This window comes from Procambarus clarkii, chromosome 6 (genome assembly GCF_040958095.1).
Source record: "Procambarus clarkii isolate CNS0578487 chromosome 6, FALCON_Pclarkii_2.0, whole genome shotgun sequence".
Taxonomy (NCBI): domain Eukaryota; kingdom Metazoa; phylum Arthropoda; class Malacostraca; order Decapoda; family Cambaridae; genus Procambarus; species Procambarus clarkii.
In genome coordinates, this window is record NC_091155.1 from 5,604,620 (window position 1) to 5,628,381 (window position 23,762).

Below are 23,762 nucleotides of genomic sequence, written 5' to 3' on the forward strand. Positions count from 1 at the left end.
AGCACTGGAGGTGGAAGATCTGAACCACAGCCAGAGTGCATGGAGGTAGAAGTCCCAGACCACAGCCACGAGTGCATGGAGGTAGAAGTCCCAGACCACAGCCACGAGTGCATGGGGGTAGAAGTCCCAGACCACAGCCACGAGTGCATGGGGGTAGATGTCCCAGACCACAGCCACGAGTGCATGGGGGTAGAAGTCCCAGACCACAGCCACGAGTGCATGGGGGTAGAAGTCCCAGACCACAGCCACGAGTGCATGGGGGTAGAAGTCCCAGACCACAGCCACGAGTGCATGGGGGTAGAAGTCCCAGACCACAGCCACGAGTGCATGGGGGTAGATGTCCCAGACCACAGCCACGAGTGCATGGGGGTAGATGTCCCAGACCACAGCCACGAGTGCATGGGGGTAGATGTCCCAGACCACAGCTAGAGTGCATGGGGGTAGATGTCCCAGACCACAGCCACGAGTGAATGGGGGTAGATGTCCCAGACCACAGCCACGAGTGCATGCGGGTAGAAGTCCCAGACAACAGCCACGAGTGCATGGGGGTAGAAGTCCCAGACCACAGCTAGAGTGCATGAGGGTAGATGTCCCAGACCACAGCCACGAGTGTATGGGGGCAGAAGTCCTAGACCACAGCCATGGTCATGCATGGAGTGCATGGAGGAGGGGGGGAGTCCTTGACCACACCCTGAGTGCATGAGGGCCACTAGTTCAGAGCCAGAGTGCATGGGGACCACTAGACCACACCCTGAGTGCACGAGGGCCATTAGTACACAGCCAGAGTGCATGGGGACCATTAGACCACAGCCAGAGTGCATGGGGACCACTAGACCACAGCCAGAATGCATGGGGACCACTAGACCACAGCCAGAGTGCATGGTGGCCATTAGACCACACCCAGAGTGCATGTGGGCCTCTAGTACACAACCAGAGAACATGGGGCCACTAGTCGACACCCTGAGTGAACGAGGACCACTAGACCACAGCCATAGTGTATGGGGACCACTAGACCACAGCCATAGTGCATGAGAGCTACTAGACCACAGCCAAAGTGCATCGGGACCACTAGACCACAACCAGAGTGCATGTGGGCCTCTAGTACACAACCAGAGTACATGGGGCCACTAGTCGACACCCTGAGTGCACGCGGACCACTAGACCATAGCCAGAGTGCATCGGGGCCACTAGACCACAGCCAGAGTGTATGGAGACCACTAGACCACAGCCAGAGTGCATGTGAATCACCAGACCACACCCAGAGTGCATGAGGGGCCACTAGACCACAGCCAGAGTGTATGGTGGCCATTAGACCATAGCCAGAGAGCATGGTGGACACTAGACCACAGCCAGAGTGCATGGGGGCCACTCGACCACAGAAAGAGTGCATGGAGGGCCACTAGACCACAGCCAGAGAGCATGTGGGGCACTAGACCACAGCCAGTGAGCATGGGGGGCACTAGCCCACAGCCACAGTGCATGGGGGGCCACTAGCCCACAGCCACAGTGCATGGGGGGCCACTAGCCCACAGCCACAGTGCATGGGGGGCCACTAGACCATAGCCAGAGTGCATTGGGGCCACGAGACCACAGCCAGAGTGCATGGGTCCACTAGACCACAGCTAGACCCGTGCCCCCCAATGAGGAGCCGCCGTGCCCCCCACTGAGGATCCCCCGTGCCAACCCCCAATGAGGACCCCCAGTGCCCCCCACTGAGGAGCCCCCGTGTCCCCCCCTGAGGAGCCACCGTGCCCCCCACTCAGAAGCCCCCGTGCCCCCCTGAGGAGCCCCCGTGCCCCCCACTGAGGAGCCCCCGTGCCCCCAAAGAGGAGCCCCCGTGCCCCAAAGAGGAGCCCCCGTGCCCCCCACTGAAGAGCCCCCGTGCCCCCCACTGAGGAGCAGCCGTGTCCCCCCCCCCCCATTGAGGAGCCCTCGTGTCCCCCACTGAGAAGCCCCCGTACCCCCACTGAGAAGCCCCCGTGCCACCCCACTGAGGAACCCCCGTGCCACCCCACTGAGGAGCCCCCGTACCCCCACTGAGGAGCCCCCGTGACCCCCACTGAGGAACCCCCGTGCCACCCCCACTGAGGAGCCCCCGCACCCCCACTGAGGAGACCCCGTGACCCCCACTGAGGAACCCCCGTGCCACCTTACTGAGGAACCCCCGTGCCACCCCCACTGAGGAGCCCCCGTGCCCCCTACTGAGGAACCCCCGTGCCCCCCACTGAGGAGCCCCCGTGCCCCCCACTGAGGAGCCCCCGTGCCCCCCACTGAGGAGCCCCCGTGCCCCCACTGAGGAACCCCGTGTCCCCCACTGAGGAACCCCCGTGCCCCCCACTGAGGAGCCCCCGTGCAACCCCACTGAGGAGCCCCCGAGCCACCCCACTGAGGAACCCCCGTGCCACCCCACTGAGGAACCCCCCGTGCACCCCACTGAGGAGCCCCCGTGACCCCACTGAGGAACCCCCGTGCCACCCCACTGAGGAACCTCCGTGCCACCCCACTGAGGAGCCCCCGTGCCCCCCAATGAGGAGCCCCCGTACGTGCCACCCCCACTGAGGAGCTCCCGTGACCCCACTGAGGAACCCCCGTGCCACCCCACTGAGGAACCTCCGTGCCACCCCACTGAGGAGCCCCCGTGCCCCCCAATGAGGAACCCCCGTACGTGCCACCCCCACTGAGGAGCCCCCGTGACCCCACTGAGGAACCCCCGTGCCACCCCACTGAGGAGCCCCCGTGACACCCCCCACTGAGGAACCCTCGTGCCACCCCACTGAGGAGCCCCCGTGCCACCCCCACTGAGGAGCCCCCATACCCCCACTGAGGAGCTCCCGTGACCCCCACTGAGGAGCCCCCGTGACCCCACTGAGGAGCCCCCGTGCCACCCCCACTGAGGAGCCCCCGTGACCCCACTGAGGAACCCCCGTGCCACCCCACTGAGGAGCCCCCGTGCCCCCCACTGAGGAGCCCCCGTGCCACCCCCACTGAGGAGCCCCCGTGCCCCCACTGAGGAGCCCCCGTGCCACCCCCACTGAGGAGCCCCCGTGACCCCACTGAGGAACTCCCGTGCCACCCCACTGAATAGCCCCCGTGACCCCCACTGAGGAGCTCCCGTGCCCCCCTCTGAGGAGCCCCCGTGCCCATCACTGAGGAGCTCCCGTGCCCCCCACTGAGGAGCCCCATGTTCTACTGAAGAACCCCCGTGCCCCCCATTGAGGAGCCCCCGTGTCCCCCACTGAGGAGCCCCGTGTCCCCCACTGAGGAGACCCCGTGCCCCCCACTGAAGAGCCCCCGTGCCCCCCATTGAGGAGCCCCGTGTCCCCCACTGAGGAGCCCCGTGTCCCCTACTGAGGAGCCCCCGTGCCCCCCACTGAGGAGCCCCCGTGCCCCCCACTGAGGAGCCCCCGTGCCCCCCACTGAGGAGCCCCCGTACCCCCCACTGAGGAGCCACCGAGCCCCCCACTGAGGAGCCCCGTGTCCCCCACTGAGGAGCCCCCGTGTCTCCCACTGAGGAGCCCCGTGCCCCCCATTGAGGAGCCCCGTGTCCCCCACTGAGGAGCCCCCGTGCCCCCCACTGAGGAGCCCCGTGTCCCCCACTGAGAAGCCCCGTGTCCCCCACTGAGGAGCCCCCGTGCCCCCCACTGAGGAGCCCCCGTGCCCCCCACTGAGGAGCCCCGTGTCCCCCACTGAGGAGCCCCCGTGCCCCCCACTGAGGAGCCCCCGTGCCCCCCACTGAGGAGCCACCGTGCCCCCCACTGAGGAGCCCCGTGTCCCCCACTGAGGAGCCCCGTGTCCCCCACTGAGGAGCCCCCGTGCCCCCCACTGAGGAGCCCCCGTGCCCCCCACTGAGGAGCCCCCGTGCCCCCCACTGAGGAGCCCCCGTGCCCCCCACTGAGGAGCCACCGAGCCCCCCACTGAGGAGCCCCGTGTCCCCCACTGAGGAGCCCCCGTGCCCCCCCACTGAGGAGCCCCCGTGTCCCCCACTGAGGAGCCCCCGTGTCCCCCACTGAGGAGCCCCGTGCCCCCCATTGAGGAGCCCCGTGTCCCCCACTGAGGAGCCACCGTGCCCCCCACTGAGGAGCCCCGTGTCCCCCACTGAGGAGCCCCCGTGCCCCCCACTGAGGAGCCCCCGTGTCCCCCACTGAGGAGCCCCCGTGCCCCCCACTGAGGAGCCCCGTGTCCCCCACTGAGGAGCCCCCGTGTCCCCCACTGAGGAGCCCCCGTGTCCCCCACTGAGGAGCCACCGTGCCCCCCACTGAGGAGCCCAGTGTCCCCCACTGAGGAGCCCCCGTGCCCCCCACTGAGGAGCCCCCGTGTCCCCCACTGAGGAGCCCCCGTGCCCCCCACTGAGGAGCCCCGTGTCCCCCACTGAGGAGCCCCCGTGCCCCCCACTGAGGAGCCCCGTGTCCCCCTCTGAGGAGCCCCGTGTCCCCCACTGAGGAGCCCCGTGCCCCCCACTGAGGAGCCACCGTGTCCCCCACTGAGGAGCCCCGTGTCCCCCACTGAGGAGCCCCGTGCCCCCCACTGAGGAGCCCCCGTGCCCCCCACTGAGGAGCCACCGTGCCCCCCACTGAGGAGCCCCGTGTCCCCCACTGAGGAGCCCCGTGTCCCCCACTGAGGAGCCCCCGTGCCCCCCACTGAGGAGCCCCCGTGCCCCCCACTGAGGAGCCCCGTGTCCCCCACTGAGGAGCCCCGTGTCCCCCACTGAGGAGCCCCCGTGCCCCCCACTGAGGAGCCCCCGTGTCCCCCACCGAGGAGCCCCCCGTGCCCCCCACTGAGGAGCCCCCGTGCCCTCCACTTAGGAGCCCCCGTGTCCCCCACTGAGGAGCCCCCGTGCACCCCACTGAGGAGCCCCCGTGCCCCCCACTGAGGAGCCCCCGTACCCCCCACTTAGGAGCCCCCGTGCCCTCCACTTAGGAGCCACCGTGCCCCCACTGAGGAGCCCCCGTGTCCCCCACTTAGGAGCCCCCGTGCCCACCCCCACTGAGGAGCACCCGTGCTACCCACTGAGGAGCCCCCGTGCCCACCCCCACTGAGGAGCCCCCGTGCCCACCCCCACTGAGGAGCACCCGTGCTACCCACTGCGGAGCCCCCGTGCCCACCCCCACTGAGGAGCCCCCGTGCCCACCTCCGACTGAGGAGCCCCCGTGCTCACCCCCACTGAGGAGCCCCCGTGCCCACCCCCACTGAGGAGCCCCCGTGCCCACCCCCACTGAGGAGCCCCCGTGCTCACCCCCACTGAGGAGCCCCCGTGCTCACCCCCACTGAAGAGCCCCCGTGCTCACCCCCACTGAGGAGCCCCCGTGCCCACCCCCACTGAGGAGCCCCACCCAGGAAACAATTTAAGGTTGCCACAACGTATCTGGAAAGTGTTTGAAAGGATTGGAAACGTTTGTTTTCACGCATCAGACACGGTTTTTTGTGTGGAACTAAATAGGTTTCCAAAACTTATAACCGTGTGTGGCGGCCGTTATATATATATATTATATATAACCGTTTCCGTGTGTGGCGCGCCACACATCTGGAGATAAGGGTCAATACACAAAGCCATCACACACCTGGACACAGGGGGTCAATACACAAAGCCATCACACACCTGGACACAGGGGGTCAATACACAAAGCCATCACACACCTGGACACAGGGGGTCAATACACAAAGCCATCACACACCTGGACACAGGGGTCATTACACAAAGCTGCCACACATCTGGACACAGGGGTTAATACACAAAGCCACCAAACACCTGGTCACTGGGGTCAATATACCTGGCCACCACACACTTGGACACAGGGGTCAATTCACAAGGCCCCCACACACCTGGACACAGGGGTCAATACACAAGGCTGCCGCACACCTGGACACAGGGGTCAATACACAAGGCCGCCACAAACCAGGACACGAGGTCAATACACAAGGCCGCCACACACCTGAACACAGGGGTCACTACACAAGGCTGCCACACACCTGGACATGGGGTCAATACACAAGGCTACCACACACCTGGACATGGAGTCAATACTCGAGGCCGCCACACACCTGGACATAGGGTCAATACACAAGGCCGCCACACACCTGGACATGGGGTCAATACTCAAAGCCACCACACACCTGGACATGGGGTCAATACACAAGGCCGCCACACACATGGACACAGGGGTCACTTCCCAATGCCCCCACACACCTGGACACAGGGGGTCAATACATAAGGCCACCACACACCTGGACACAGGGGGTCAATACACAAGGCCACCACACACCTGGACACAGGGGTCAATACACAAGGCCGCCACACACCTGGACACAGGGATCAATACACAAGACCGCCACACACCTGGACATGGGGTCAATACACAAGGTCGTCACACACCTGGACACAGGGGTCACTACACAAGGCCGCCTCACACCTGGACATGGGGTCAATACACAAGGCCACCACACACCTGAACACGGGGGTCAATACACAAAGCCACCACACACCTGAACACGGGGGTCAATACACAAGGCCACCACACACCTGGACACATAGGTCAATACACAAGGCCGCCACACACCTGGACACAGGGGTCAATTCACAAGGCCGCCACACACCTAAAGACGGGGGTCAATACACAAGGCCATCACACACCTGGACACAGGGGGTCAATACACAAGGCCACCACACACCTGGACATAGGGTCAATACTCAAAGCCACCACACACCTGGACATGGGGTCAATACACAAGGCCGCCACACACCTGGACATGGGGTCAATACTCAAAGCCACCACACACCTGGACATGGGGTCAATACACAAGGCCGCCACACACCTGGACACAGGGGTCAATACACAAGGCCGCCACACACCTGGACACAGGGGTCAATACACAAGGCCACCACACACCTGGACATAGGGTCAATTCTCAAAGCCACCACACACCTGGACATGGGGTCAATACACAAGGCCGCCACACACCTGGACACAGGGGTCAGTTCCCAATGCCCGCACACACCTGGACACAGGGGGTCAATACACAAGGCCACCACACACCTGGACACAGGGGTCAATACACAAGGCCGCCTCACACCTGGACATGGGGTCAATACACAAGGCCACCACACATCTGGACACGGGGGTCAATACACAAGGCCACCACACACATGGACACATGGTCAATAGACAAGGCCGCCACACACCTGGACACAGGGGTCAATTCACAAAGCCGCCACACACATGGAGACGGGGGTCAATACTTAAGGCCGCCACAAACCTGGACACGGGGTCAATACACAAGGTCGCCACACACCTGGACATACGGTCAATACACAAGGCCGCCACACACCTGGACACAGGGGGTCAATACACAAGGCCACCACACACCTGGACATAGGGTCAATACTCAAAGCCACCACACACCTGGACATGGGGTCAATACACAAGGCCGCCACACACCTGGACACAGGGGTCAATACTCAAGGCCGTCACATACCTGGACATGGGGTCAATACACAAAGCCACCACACACCTGGACACAGGGGTCACTACACAAGGCCGCCTCACACCTGGACATGGGGTCAATACACAAGGCCACCACACACCTGGACACGGGAGTCAATACACAAGGCCACCACACACCTGGACACATGGTCAATAGACAAGGCCGCCACACACCTGGACACAGGGGTCAATTCACAAGGCTGCCACACACCTGGACACAGGGGTCAATTCACAAGGCTGCCACACACCTGGACACAGGGGTCAATTCACAAAGCCGCCACACACCTGGAGACGGGGGTCAATACTTAAGGCCGCCACAAACCTGGACACGGGGTCAATACACAAGGCCGCCACACACCTGGACACAGGGGGTCAATACACAAGGCTGCCACACACCTGGAAACAGGGGTCAATACACAAGGCCGTCACACACCTGGACATGGGGTCAATACACAAGGCTGCCACACACCTGGACACAGGGGTCAATACACATGGCTGCCACACACCTGGACACAGGGGTTCAATACACAAGGTTGCCACACACCTGGACACAGGGGTCAATACACATGGCTGCCACACACCTGGACACAGGGGTCATTACACAAGGCCGTCACACACCTGGACATGGGGTCAATACACAAGGCTGCCACACACCTGGACACAAGGGTCAATATACAAGGCCGCAATATTCCTGGACACAGGATGAATTCACAAAGCTGCCACATACCTGGACATAAGGTCAATACACAAGACCCCCACACACCTGGAGACGGGGGTCAATACTTAAGGCCGCCACAAACCTGGACACGGGGTCAATACACAAGGCCGTCACACACCTGGACACAGGGGGTCAATACACAAGGCCACCACACACCTGGACACAGAAGTCAATACACATGGCCTCCACACACCTGGACACAGGGTGTCGTGTCAATACACAGGGCCACCACACACCTTGACACAGGAGTCAATACACAAGGCAACCACACACCTGGACACAGGGATCAATACACAAGGCCACCACACACCTGGACACAGTGATCAATACACAAGGCCACCATACACCTGGACAAAGGGGGGTCAATACACAAGGCCGCCACACACCTGGACACAGGGGGTCAATACACAAGGGCGCCACACACCTGGACACAGGGGTCAATACACAAGGCCGCCACACTATTGGACACAGGGGATAAAACACAAGGCCACCACACACCTGGACACAGGAGTCAATACACAAGGCTGCCACACACCTGGACACAGGGGTCATTACACAAGGTCGCCACACACCTGGACACAGGGGTCAATACACAAGACCACCACACACCTGGACACTGGGGTCAATACACAAGGCCGCCACACACCTGGACACAGGGGTCAATACACAAGGCCGCCACACACCTGGACACAGGGGTCAATACACAAGGCCGCCACACACCTGGACACAGGGGTCAATACACAAGGCCGCCACACACCTGGACACAGGGGTCAATACACAAGGCCGCCACACACCTGGACACAGGGGTCAATACACAAGGCCGACACACACCTGGACACAGGGAACAATACACAAGGTCACCACACTCCAGGATACAGGGGTCAATACACAAGGCCGCCTTACACCTGGACACAGGGGTCAATACACAAGGCCGCCACACACCTGGACACAGGGAACAATACACAAGGTCACCACACTCCAGGATACAGGGGTCAATACACAAGGCCGCCACACACCTGGACACAGGGGTCAATACACAAGGCCGCCACACACCTGGACACAGGGAACAATACACAAGGTCACCACACTCCACGATACAGGGGTCAACACACAAGGCCAGAAACAATACACTCAACACAGAGTCGAGTAAAAAGTTCAGATTCACTCCAACTATTTCAGTAATGAAACAGCGACGAAGTGTATTGTCTGAATAACACTGACAACCTGCGTCCTTCACTGTCAGTGTAGTGTGTGGGGCATTTTCCCAGCAGGATTTTATTTGTTTTTAATTTACTTATTTTGAATTATTGATTTCTTGAACTTTAATTTATTAGTATTAATTCAAAATGGACTCTATTTAAAAGTTTTCCTGCTAGGGGTGTTTACCTGTATAAAATTTCGGGGGGTTATATACATAGCCTATAACACAAATAATGGTTATAAATAAGCTACACAATTTAATGTTAGTATTACTGCTAAAATGGGTAAATTAAATGTTATATTGGCCTCAGCTGTTATGTTGTTAGTGTGAGAGCTGGTCCTACAACATCAGACTTTGGCTTGCCACATGTAATCCGTCCTGGACCTGTATTAATGGCGGCTGTTAGAGCAAGTATGAGTCTGTACAGGTTCATGTAGGTGTTAGCAGCTCGCTGTGATTTCTTCAGTTCGTCAAAGGTTACCTGCCGAATATTTACACCGTAACTATTGTATGAAAGTATTATAGTCAATAAAATGTGACATAATAAAAAGGATTGTGTAATTAGTAAAACCAAGCTCACGATTGTTTTGGTGTTGTTATGCTATATAACCGGCTAACCTATCTAAGAGTAAATTGGTCAAAAAAAATATAAAAATGGGGTTTAGTCAGATAATTATCACTTCCCGTTATTGATGACGTGGTCGCTGTGGCAGAATCACTGTTGGGTGATCGATATTTGAGATGTTTGTAGTGCCGTGAGTCGCTAAAACCTCTCAGGAAGCCTTTGTTTACATTCTACCCGCGCCACCTGCCTCCACCTCGGCGCCTCCAAATATATAGTTATATTTCTGTCATTTATTGACAATAGAAGGCAGCCTTTAATTTTATGGTATATTTCATTAAGTTAAAGAATAGAGATCACTTTTCTTTTAATTCTAATGCCTGGACTGGTAGTTTAAAGTGACCTTGGTTTAGCAACCAAGGTAGGGACATCTTCCAGTTTAGCAACCAAGGTAGGGACATCTTCCAGTTTAGCAACCAAGGTAGGGACATCTTCCAGTTTAGCAACCAAGGTAGGGACATCTTCCAGTTTAGCAACCAAGGTAGGAACATCTTCCAGTTTAGCAACCAAGGTAGGAACATCTTCCAGTTTAGTGAGTTTGTGAGGGCCCGGGTTCAGCTTGCCAGCAATATTGGATTAGTTTGGTGATGGCTTCAGCTTCACTTGAGATTTGTCAAGGACGTCTACCCCACTAACCTGCCTACAGCCTCTACAATCCTGCCAGCTACACTTTTACGAAGTATCCACCAACTACCAGCCACCATCCTCCACTACTATCTCACCAACCAGCCCATCATTCTCCACTACCATCCCACCAACCAGCCCACCATCCTCCACTACTACTATCCCACCAACCAGCCACTACAATTCTTCACTACCATCCCACCCACCATACTTCACTACCATCCCACCCACCATCTTCCACTGCCAACCCACCAACCAGCCCACCATTCTTCACTACCATCCTACCCCACCATACTTCAATACCATCCCACCCACCATCTTCCACTGCCAACCCACCAACCAGCCCACCATTCTTCACTACCATCCTACCCACCATACTTCACTACCATCCCACCCACCATCCTCCACTGCCAACCCACCAACCAGCCCATCATTCTTCACTACCATCGCACCCACCATCCTCTACTGCCACCCACCAAGCTACCTGGCTACCCGCCCACCACCCTCTAGGAACATAGACCCACCTGCAATCCAGAACCTGACCACCAACCCCACTACCATCCTCTGCCACCAACGCACATTCTCTAACCCACCTGCATACAATCCCTGTTCTCAAACCCACCTTGCCTACCGCCAACCCACCGTCCCAGGTCACTAAGCCGGACCTCACTGTCACCAAGGAGTGAGTGTGGATGCCGGCCCCTCACTGACTGACTTATCAGTCTTTCTGCAGTGATTACAATCCTTTAATCACCTATATCGCTTCTCTACGTATTGCTAAATATCTATCTGAAACTTCTATAAACTACAAACATATGTTAACTAAACACCTGTGCTTTTCAGAAATAGCGACATGTTATAAAATATAATCTTCACACAACACTATCATGCAAACACCTGTTAAGAACAATCAACTGTCGTATAAAACTTGCATAACTCCTGCAATGTCGCAAAGCTAGTGTATGACACCTGCACTCACCTTAAAATATCTGAATGAGAGTATCCAGATACTTTTACACCTTACGAGTATGCACATATATATACATCTTAAAATATGTATACATATAGTCACATAAAACACCCGCTTGCATATATACATATGTATTTCACCTCTCGCTATAAACCGCCTTTATCACAGTACTCAAAATGAATGACCAACATAACATTAATCACCAAAGAACAGCTGTATAACATCGTATATCACAACACTTTAATCTATATACATATTTAATCCTCCTCCAAAATATAATCCCTGGTAATCCCTTCTCAGAGTTACGAGAGAGAAAATTAGTGCTATTAAAACACAACATCTGTGCAACAGTTGCACTATAGAACACAACATCTGTGCAACAGTTGCACTATAGAACACAACATCTGTGCAACAGTTGCACTATAGAACACAACATCTGTGCAACAGTTGCACTATAGAACACAACATCTGTGCAACAGTTGCACTATAGAACACAACATCTGTGCAATAGTTGCACTATAGAACACAACATCTGTGCAACAGTTGCACTATAGAACACAACATCTGTGCAACAGTTGCACTATAGAACACAACATCTGTGCAACAGTTGCACTATAGAACACAACATCTGCGCAATAGTTGCACTATAGAACACAATATCTGTGCAACAGTTGCACTATAGAACACAACATCTGTGCAACAGTTGCACTATAGAACACAACATCTGCGCAATAGTTGCACTATAGAACACAATATCTGTGCAACAGTTGCACTATAGAACACAACATCTGCGCAATAGTTGCACTATAGAACACAACATCTGTGCAACAGTTGCACTATAGAACACAACATCTGTGCAATAGTTGCACTATAGAACACAACATCTGTGCAACAGTTGCACTATAGAACACAACATCTGTGCAACAGTTGCACTATAAAACACAACATAGTTCAAATATCTGTTAATAATTTAATTCCCCCAAATCTTGAAACTTTTAGAAAAGACTTAAATGTTTTCAGAACTAATACGCTCTTAATAAAAGATCAGCATAACTTTAATAAAACACCTGTATAACTTTAAAGATCAGCATAACTTTAATAAAACACCTGTATAACTTTAAAGATCAGCATAACTTTAATAAAACACCTGTATATCTTTAAAGATCAACATAACTTTAATAAAACACCTGTATATCTTTAAAGACCAGCATAACTTTAATAAAACACCTGTATATCTTTAAAGATCAGCATAACTTTAATAAAACACCTGTATATCTTTAAAGATCAACATAACTTTAATAAAACACCTGTATATCTTTAAAGATCAGCATAACTTTAAATAAAACGTATGCATAGTATAGATAAAACACCTCTATAACTTTAAAAGAGTAGAGATATAAACCACCTGTACGAAGTTGACACCCACAGTAGATCACGTACTGTGAGGCTAATGGAGTGAAGTGATCACGTACTGTGAGGCTCATGGAGTAACGTGTTCATGTACTGTGAGGCTCGTGGAGTAAAGTGATCACGTACTGTGGGGCTAATGGAGTTAAAAGAACACGTACTGTGAGGTTCATGGAGTGACGTGTTCATGTACTGTGAGGCTCGTGGAGTGACGTGTTAACGTACTGTGAGGTTCATGGAGTGACGTGTTCATGTACTGTGAGGCTCGTGGATTGACGTGTTAACGTACTGTGAGGTTCATGGAGTGACGTGTTCATGTACTGTGAGGCTCGTGGAGTGACGTGTTAACGTACTGTGAGGTTCATGGAGTGACGTGTTCATGTACTGTGAGGCTCGTGGAGTGACGTGTTAACGTACTGTGAGGCTCGTGGAGTAAAGTGATCACGTACTGTGGGGCTAATGGAGTTAAAAGATCATGTACTGTGAGGCTAGTGGAATGACGTGTTCACGTACGGTGAGGCTCGTAGAGTGACGTGATCACTGTCTGAGGCTCGTGGAGTGACGTGTTCACTGTCTGTGAACAGTGAAAAAAAAAAAAACTGTCTGTGAGGCTGGTGGAGTGACGTGATCACTGCCTGTGAAGCTCGTGGAGTGACGTGTTCACTGTCTGAGAGGCTGGTGGAGTGACGTGTTCACTGTCTGTACAGCTCGTGAAGTGACGTGATCACGTATTGTAAGACGGGTGGTGTAACATGTTCATGTACAGTGAGGCTCGTGGAGTGACATGAGCCAATAATTTGAGGTCGTGGAATGACGTGAGCTAGTACTGTGAGGTCGTGGAGTGACGTGAGCTAGTACTGTGAGGTCGTGGAGTGACGTGAGCCAATACTGTGAGGTCGTAGAGTGACGTGAGCCAATACTGTGAGGTCGTGGAGTGACGTGAGCCAATACTGTGAGGTCGTAGAGTGACGTGAGCTAATACTGTGAGGTCGGGGAGTGACGTGAGCTAATACTGTGAGGTCGTAGAGTGACGTGAGCCAATACTGTGAGGTCGTAGAGTGACGTGATCCAATACTGTGAGGTCGTGGAGTGACGTGAGCTAATACTGTGAGGTCGTAGAGTGACGTGATCCAATACTGTGAGGTCGTGGAGTGACGTGAGCTAATACTGTGAGGTCGTGGAGTGACGTAAGCCAATACTGTGAGGTCGTGGAGTGACGTGAGCCAATACTGTGAGGTCGTGGAGTGACCTAAATTAAGTCTAACACAGACAGGTCGGTGGCGACAATTTGGTTGACAATTAGGTCGTTGGGACATACATTACTGACACTGAGTTATCGTGTTACAGTGAACCATTCAACGAAACTTTACAGTTCACTGGTGGTATTATTAAAGTGTTCTTGATGAATTAATTTTATGTGACAACTATTAATTATTAATACTGCTACGAGGGTTACTGTGAATGTTCGTGACTGTGATACTGTGTATGTTCGTGACTGTAATACTGTGATTGTTTAAAATTGATGACTAATGAATTTGTGATTTGGTGTGATAAAATCCCGAACAAAATACCGTGAATTGTAGTGATAGTGAACAGTTAAAGAAATGACATAAGAATTGAAAGGCAATATTAAAATATACTAAAAACAATATAGATCTATTAAATATTCGCCACATACCGACTACAGTGCTCCTTGAACTGTCGCAGTGGATAGCATCGATGTGTATATTTAAGAAAGACTTGTCGACAACCCAGAGGAGAATCACAAGTTTACAATAGAACATATTATATTTCAACCTTGAGTGGGTGTGTTCTTGGAGTCTGATAGTGATTAGAGATTATTTTTGGTTTTGGAATACTATTTCATCAACGGGGCGCGGTATCTACAATCAAAATGAGATTGGCATGATAATAGTGTAGAATTTCCTCCGACTTTAAGGTGACAGCTGTGCTCGAGAGGCAAGGCGGAGATTGGAATTTAGCGACCTGTGTCAGGAGTCTTTGTGAGTAAAATGCTGAGTTTTCATAACTAAGATGACCCATACGGTGGAGCAGGGAACTTGAGAGCGACATGTGGACCACGCTATAAGTCACCTGGAGTTATGTCAAGTTTACCGAGCTCAGAAAACAATTGTATATTGTATAAAGTATATGAATATGTTTATGTAGACATAACAGACACCGACCAAAAGACATTTTGTTATCTTCGAGAGCAACGTATCCGCCAGATAGTTACATGCGCTAATTTGAGCCACGCCCCGTATTTCTTAGCCTTTGTTGACGTCTAGGGCTTGGGAAATTGCAATGTGAATTGAGGACAATACAAGCAACCTCTAAAACATATAATTTTGCCTGACTGCAGCACAATTTGGTTATGTTGGAAATCTATGATTTAAGTTAAAAAATAAAAACAAATAATTTTTTAAGTTTTGTCGTTTAATGTCAAGTTATAAGGGAGCGTAATTATAAACATGAACTAAATAAAAAACAATTAGGAACAAATACTCTTCTTTGTACTCATACAAAGATATTAAAATAAAGTCAATAAAGAATTTAGAATTAAAAGACACCAAGCTATTGTGCACAATACTGTATTATATAAATGTGTATAGATTGTGGAATATGGGAGTCAGGGACGACGGAGTGGCATCAATGACCACGAATTATCGCCAGTCAGCTGGAAGAGTCCGAGCCACATCACCAGTCAGCTGGGAGAGTCCGAGCCACATCACCAGTCAGCTGGAAGAGTCCGAGCCACATCACCAGTCAGCTGGAAGAGTCCGAGCCACATCACCAGTCAGCTGGGAGAGTCCGAGCCACATCACCAGTCAGCTGGGAGAGTCCGAGCCACATCACCAGTCAGCTGGAAGAGTCCGAGCCACATCACCAGTCAGCTGGAAGAGTCCGAGCCACATCACCAGTCAGCTGGAAGAGTCCGAGCCACATCACCAGTCAGCTGGGAGAGTCCGAGCCACATCACCAGTCAGCTGGGAGAGTCCGAGCAACATCACCAGTCAGCTGGAAGAGTCCGAGCCACATCACCAGTCAGCTGGAAGAGTCCGAGCCACATCACCAGTCAGCTGGAAGAGTCCGAGCCACATCACCAGTCAGCTGGAAGAGTCCGAGCCACATCACCAGTCAGCTGGGAGAGTCCGAGCCACATCACCAGTCAGCTGGGAGAGTCCGAGCCACATCACCAGTCAGCTGGGAGAGTCCGAGCCACATCACCAGTCAGCTGGGAGAGTCCGAGCCACATCACCAGTCAGCTGGGAGAGTCCGAGCCACATCACCAGTCAGCTGGGAGAGTCTGAGCCACATCACCAGTCAGCTGGAAGAGTCCGAGCCACATCACCAGTCAGCTGGGAGAGTCCGAGCCACATCACCAGTCAGCTGGGAGAGTCCGAGCCACATCACCAGTCAGCTGGAAGAGTCCGAGCCACATCACCAGTCAGCTGGGAGAGTCTGAGCCACATCACCAGTCAGCTGGAAGAGTCCGAGCCACATCACCAGTCAGCTGGGAGAGTCCGAGCCACATCACCAGCCAGCAGGGAGAGTCCGAGCCACATCACCAGTCAGCTGGGAGAGTCTGAGCCACATCACCAGTCAGCTGGGAGAGTCTGAGCCATATCACCAGTCAGCTGGGAGAGTCTGAGCCACATCACCAGTCAGCTGGAAGAGTCCGAGCCACATCACCAGTCAGCTGGGAGAGTCCGAGCCACATCACCAGTCAGCTGGGAGAGTCCGAGCCACATCACCAGTCAGCTGGAAGAGTCCGAGCCACATCACCAGTCAGCTGGGAGAGTCTGAGCCACATCACCAGTCAGCTGGAAGAGTCCGAGCCACATCACCAGTCAGCTGGGAGAGTCCGAGCCACATCACCAGCCAGCAGGGAGAGTCCGAGCCACATCACCAGTCAGCTGGGAGAGTCTGAGCCACATCACCAGTCAGCTGGGAGAGTCTGAGCCACATCACCTGTCAGCTGGGAGGGTCTGAGCCACATCACCAGTCAGCTGGAAGAGTCCGAGCCACATCACCAGCCAGCAGGGAGAGTCCGAGCCACATCACCAGTCAGCTGGGAGAGTCCAAGCCACATCACCAGTCAGCTGGGAGAGTCTGAGCCACATCACCAGTCAGCTGGGAGAGTCTGAGCCACATTACCAGTCAGCTGGGAGGGTCTGAGCCACATCACCAGTCGGCTGGAAGAGTCCGAGCCACATCACCAGCCAGCAGGGAGAGTCCGAGCCACATCACCAGTCAGCTGGGAGAGTCCGAGCCACATCACCAGTCAGCTGGGAGAGTCTGAGCCACATCACCAGTCAGCTGGGAGAGTCTGAGCCACATCACCAGTCAGCTGGGAGAGTCCGAGCCACATCACCAGCCAGCAGGGAGAGTCCGAGCCACATCACCAGTCAGCTGGGAGAGTCTGAGCCACATCACCAGTCAGCTGGGAGAGTCTGAGCCACATCACCAGTCAGCTGGGGGGGTCTGAGCCACATCACCAGTCAGCTGGAAGGGTCCGAGCCACATTACCAGCCAGCAGGGAGAGTCCGAGCCACATCACCAGTCAGCTGGGAGAGTCCGAGCCACATCACCAGTCAGCTGGGAGAGTCCGAGCCACATCACCAGTCAGCTGGGAGAGTCCGAGCCTTGATACTCTGGAGCAGTGTGTGGCTCTAGTGCGGTCCTGGATACACTTGCAGGTCTGGAGAAGGACTCCCAACATTCAAGTACTGGAGTGTATATGTGGTTACACCAATTCGTAGTTGCCAAACTACGATAGGTCATACACCAGATAATAATTGTATTACAAAACAGCCGCCAGCCAGCTATTCTTCTCCCATTATATTGGGAACCGTCGTTTTATCAGTTAAATGATTGTTAGTGTATATCATCTCCACAACACTCAAATAATATTTATCTGAGCGCCTGAGCGCGATCATTGGCGCCTGGGTTGTTTACATGGATCTGTGCAAGAGTAATGATTCCTGCACATATTTACAGAGCTCTCCAAATATATGCCTTCATCTACACAGCGTCCACCACAAGATGGACCTCCATCCACACAGCGTCCACCACAAGATGGACCTCCATCCACACAGCGTCCACCACAAGATGGACCTCCATCCACACAGCGTCCACCACAAGATGGACCTCCATCCACACAGCGTCCACCACAAGATGGACCACCATCCACACAGCGTCCACCACAAGATGGACCACCATCCACACAGCGTCCACCACAAGATGGACCACCATCCACACAGCGTCCACCACAAGATGGACCACCATCCACACAGCGTCCACCACAAGATGGACCACCATCCACACAGCGTCCACCACAAGATGGACCTCCATCCACACAGCGTCCACCACAAGATGGACCTCCATCCACACAGCGTCCACCACAAGATGGACCTCCATCCACACAGCGTCCACCACAAGATGGACCTCCATCCACACAGCGTCCACCACAAGATGGACCACCATCCACACAGCGTCCACCACAAGATGGACCTCCATCCACACAGCGTCCACCACAAGATGGACCTCCATCCATACAGCGTCCACCACAAGATGGACCTCCATCCACACAGCGTCCACCACAAGATGGACCTCCATCCACACAGCGTCCACCACAAGATGGACCTCCATCCACACAGCGTCCACCACAAGATGGACCTCCATCCACACGGCGTCCACCACAAGATGGACCACCATCCACACAGCGTCCACCACAAGATGGACCTCCATCCACACAGCGTCCACCACAAGATGGACCTCCATCAACACAGCGTCCACCACAAGATGGACCTCCATCCACACGGCGTCCACCACAAGATGGACCTCCATCCACACAGCGTCCACCACAAGATGGACCTCCATCCACACGGCGTCCACCACAAGATGGACCACCATCCACACAGCGTCCACCACAAGATGGACCTCCATCCACACAGCGTCCACCACAAGATGGACCACCATCCACACAGCGTCCACCACAAGATGGACCTCCATCCACACGGCGTCCACCACAAGATGGACCACCATCCACACAGCGTCCACCACAAGATGGACCACCATCCACACGGCGTCCACCACAAGATGGACCACCATCCACACAGCGTCCACCACAAGATGGACCACCATCCACACGGCGTCCACCACAAGATGGACCTCCATCCACACAGCGTCCACCACAAGATGGACCACCATCCACACGGCGTCCACCACAAGATGGACCACCATCCACACAGCGTCCACCACAAGATGGACCACCATCCACACGGCGTCCACCACAAGATGGACCACCATCCACACAGCGTCCACCACAAGATGGACCACCATCCACACAGCGTCCACCACAAGATGGACCACCATCCACACAGCGTCCACCACAAGATGGACCACCATCCACACGGCGTCCACCAAAAGATGGACCTCCATCCACACAGCGTCCACCACAAGATGGACCACCATCCACACGGCGTCCGCCACAAGATGGACCTCCATCCACACAGCGTCCACCACAAGATGGACCACCATCCACACAGCGTCCACCACAAGATGGACCACCATCCACACGGCGTCCACCACAAGACGGACCTCCATCCACACAGCGTCCACCACAAGATGGACCTCCATCCACACAGCGTCCACCACAAGATGGACCTCCATCCACACAGCGTCCACCACAAGATGGACCTCCATCCACACAGCGTCCACCACAAGATGGACCTCCATCCACACAGCGTCCACCACAAGATGGACCACCATCCACACGGCGTCCACCACAAGATGGACCTCCATCCACACAGCGTCCACCACAAGATGGACCACCATCCACACAGCGTCCACCACAAGATGGACCACCATCCACACGGCGTCCACCACAAGATGGACCTCCATCCACACAGCGTCCACCACAAGATGGACCACCATCCACACAGCGTCCACCACAAGATGGACCACCATCCACACGGCGTCCACCACAAGATGGACCTCCATCCACACAGCGTCCACCACAAGATGGACCTCCATCCACACAGCGTCCACCACAAGATGGACCACCATCCACACAGCGTCCACCACAAGATGGACCTCCATCCACACAGCGTCCACCACAAGATGGACCACCATCCACACGGCGTCCACCACAAGATGGACCTCCATCCACACAGCGTCCACCACAAGATGGACCACCATCCACACAGCGTCCACCACAAGATGGACCTCCATCCACACAGCGTCCACCACAAGATGGACCTCCATCCACACAGCGTCCACCACAAGATGGACCACCATCCACACAGCGTCCACCACAAGATGGACCTCCATCCACACAGCGTCCACCACAAGATGGACCTCCATCCACACAGCGTCCACCACAAGATGGACCTCCATCCACACAGCGTCCACCACAAGATGGACCACCATCCACACAGCGTCCACCACAAGATGGACCACCATCCACACAGCGTCCACCACAAGATGGACCTCCATCCACACAGCGTCCACCACAAGATGGACCACCATCCACACAGCGTCCACCACAAGATGGACCTCCATCCACACAGCGTCCACCACAAGATGGACCACCATCCACACAGCGTCCACCACAAGATGGACCTCCATCCACACAGCGTCCACCACAAGATGGACCTCCATCCACACAGCGTCCACCACAAGATGGACCTCCATCCACACAGCGTCCACCACAAGATGGACCACCATCCACACAGCGTCCACCACAAGATGGACCACCATCCACACAGCGTCCACCACAAGATGGACCACCATCCACACAGCGTCCACCACAAGATGGACCTCCATCCACACAGCGTCCACCACAAGATGGACCACCATCCACACAGCGTCCACCACAAGATGGACCACCATCCACACAGCGTCCACCACAAGATGGACCTCCATCCACACAGCGTCCACCACAAGATGGACCACCATCCACACAGCGTCCACCACAAGATGGACCTCCATCCACACAGCGTCCACCACAAGATGGACCACCATCCACACAGCGTCCACCACAAGATGGACCACCATCCACACAGCGTCCACCACAAGATGGACCACCATCCACACAGCGTCCACCACAAGATGGACCACCATCCACACAGCGTCCCCCACAAGATGGACCACCATCCACACAGCGTCCACCACAAGATGGACCACCATCCACACAGCGTCCACCACAAGATGGACCACCATCCACACAGCGTCCACCACAAGATGGACCACCATCCACACAGCGTCCACCACAAGATGGACCACCATCCACACAGCGTCCACCACAAGATGGACCACCATCCACACAGCGTCCACCACAAGATGGACCACCATCCACACAGCGTCCACCACAAGATGGACCACCATCCACACGGCGTCCACCACAAGATGGACCTCCATCCACACAGCGTCCACCACAAGATGGACCACCATCCACACAGCCTCCACCACAAGATGGACCACCATCCACACAGCGTCCACCACAAGATGGACCACCATCCACACAGCGTCCACCACAAGATGGACCACCATCCACACAGCGTCCACCACAAGATGGACCACCATCCACACAGCGTCCACCACAAGATGGACCACCATCCACACAGCGTCCACCACAAGATGGACCACCATCCACACAGCGTCCACCACAAGATGGACGACCATCCACACAGCGTCCACCACAAGATGGACCACCATCCACACGGCGTCCACCACAAGATGGACCTCCATCCACACAGCGTCCACCACAAGATGGACCACCATCCACACGGCGTCCACCACAAGATGGACCACCATCCACACAGCGTCCACCACAAGATGGACCTCCATCCACACAGCGTCCACCACAAGATGGACCACCATCCACACAGCGTCCACCACAAGATATACAGTACCCCGTACGGCTGGTCAACAAGTCCGGTGCCCCGGGAAGGTGTGGAAGCCACCACAATATTAGAGCCAACATTGACGCACAACAGGTACAGCAAGACTAGAAGGACGGGCATAATGAGTTAGAACCTCACTTGCCTCTAGTCACTGGTGGGTAAGTGCTGGTGGGTAAGTGCTGGTGGGTAAGTGCTGGTGGGTAAGTGCTGGTGGGTAAGTGCTGGTGGGTCAGTGCTGGTGGGTGTGCTGGTGGGTAAGTGCTGGTGGGTAAGTGCTGGTGGGTAAGTGCTGGTGGGTAAGTGCTGGTGGGTAAGTGTTTACTAGTTGTGTGTTTACTAGTTGTGTTTTTGCGGGGGTTGAGCTTTGCTCTTTCGGCCCGCCTCTCAACTGTCAATCAACTGTTTACTAACTACTTTTTTTTATTTATTTTTATTTTTTTTTTCCACACCACACACACACACCCCAGGAAGCAGCCCGTGACAGCTGACTAGCTCCCAGGTACCTATTTACTGCTAGGTAACAGGGGCACTTAGGGTGAAAGAAACTTTGCCCATTTGTTTCTGCCTCGTGCGGGAATCGAACCCGCGCCACAGAATTACGAGTCCTGCGCGCTATCCACCAGGCTACGAGGCCCCCCAAGTACTGGTGGGTAAGTGCTGGTGGGTAAGTGCTGGTGGGTAAGTGCTGGTCGGTAAGTGCTGGTCGGTAAGTGATGGTCGGTAAGTGCTGGTGGGTAAGTACTGGTGGGTAAGTGCTGGTGGGTAAGTGCTGGTGGGTAAGTGCTGGTGGGTAAGTACTGGTGGGTAAGTGCTGGTGGGTAAGTGCTGGTGGGTAAGTACTGGTGGGTAAGTACTGGTGGGTAAGTGCTGGTGGGGTAAGTACTGGTGGGTAAGTACTGGTGGGTAAGTGCTGGTGGGTAAGTACTGGTGGGTAAGTGCTGGTGGGTAAGTGCTGGTGGGTAAGTACTGGTGGGTAAGTGCTGGTGGGTAAGTGCTGGTGGGTAAGTACTGGTGGGTAAGTGCTGGTGGGTAAGTACTGGTGGGTAAGTGCTGGTGGGTAAGTGCTGGTGGGTAAGTGCTGGTCGGTAAGTGCTGGTCGGTAAGTGATGGTCGGTAAGTGCTGGTGGGTAAGTGCTGGTGGGTAAGTGCTGGTGGGTAAGTACTGGTGGGTAAGTGCTGGTGGGTAAGTGCTGGTGGGTAAGTACTGGTGGGTAAGTACTGGTGGGTAAGTGCTGGTGGGGTAAGTACTGGTGGGTAAGTACTGGTGGGTAAGTGCTGGTGGGTAAGTACTGGTGGGTAAGTGCTGGTGGGTAAGTGCTGGTGGGTAAGTACTGGTGGGTAAGTGCTGGTGGGTAAGTGCTGGTGGGTAAGTACTGGTGGGTAAGTGCTGGTGGGTAAGTACTGGTGGGTAAGTGCTGGTGGGTTAGTACTGGTGGGTAAGTGCTGGTGGGGTAAGTACTGGTGGGTAAGTACTGGTGGGTAAGTGCTGGTGGGTAAGTACTGGTGGGTAAGTGCTGGTGGGTAAGTACTGGTGGGTAAGTGCTGGTGGGGTAAGTACTGGTGGGTAAGTGCTGGTGGGTAAGTGCTGGTGGGTAAGTACTGGTGGGAAAGTACTGGTGGGTAAGTGCTGGTGGGTAAGTGCTGGTGGGTAAGTACTGGTGGGTAAGTACTGGTGGGTAAGTACTGGTGGGTAAGTGCTGGTGGGTAAGTGCTGGTGGGTAAGTACTGGTGGGTAAGTGCTGGTGGGTAAGTACTGCTGGGTAAGTGCTGGTGGGTAAGTGCTGGTGGGTAAGTACTGGTGGGTAAGTGCTGGTGGGTAAGTACTGGTGGGTA

The 23,762-nt window shown here is 54.8% G+C and overlaps 1 protein-coding gene across 1 annotated transcript; it reads left to right on the forward strand.

Moving 5' to 3' along the window:
* The first annotated feature begins 15,642 nt into the window (after positions 1-15,642).
* LOC123753502 (proline-rich protein 36-like) lies at positions 15,643-22,037 on the forward strand. The gene is made up of 2 exons (XM_069309234.1): positions 15,643-16,591; positions 18,022-22,037. Exons 1-2 carry the CDS (start codon positions 15,643-15,645, stop codon positions 22,035-22,037), a joined length of 4,965 nt encoding a protein of 1,654 aa, XP_069165335.1.
* The last annotated feature ends 1,725 nt before the right edge of the window (positions 22,038-23,762 follow it).

Bases quoted from the DNA above. Each gene is read 5' to 3' on its own strand.
- LOC123753502 (XM_069309234.1), top strand. From the start codon at position 15,643: ATGGGAGTCAGGGACGACGGAGTGGCATCAATGACCACGAATTATCGC. The intron at 16,592-18,021 runs GTCAGCTGGGAG...ACATATTTACAG, and splicing joins GAGTCCGAGCCACATCACCA to AGCTCTCCAAATATATGCCT.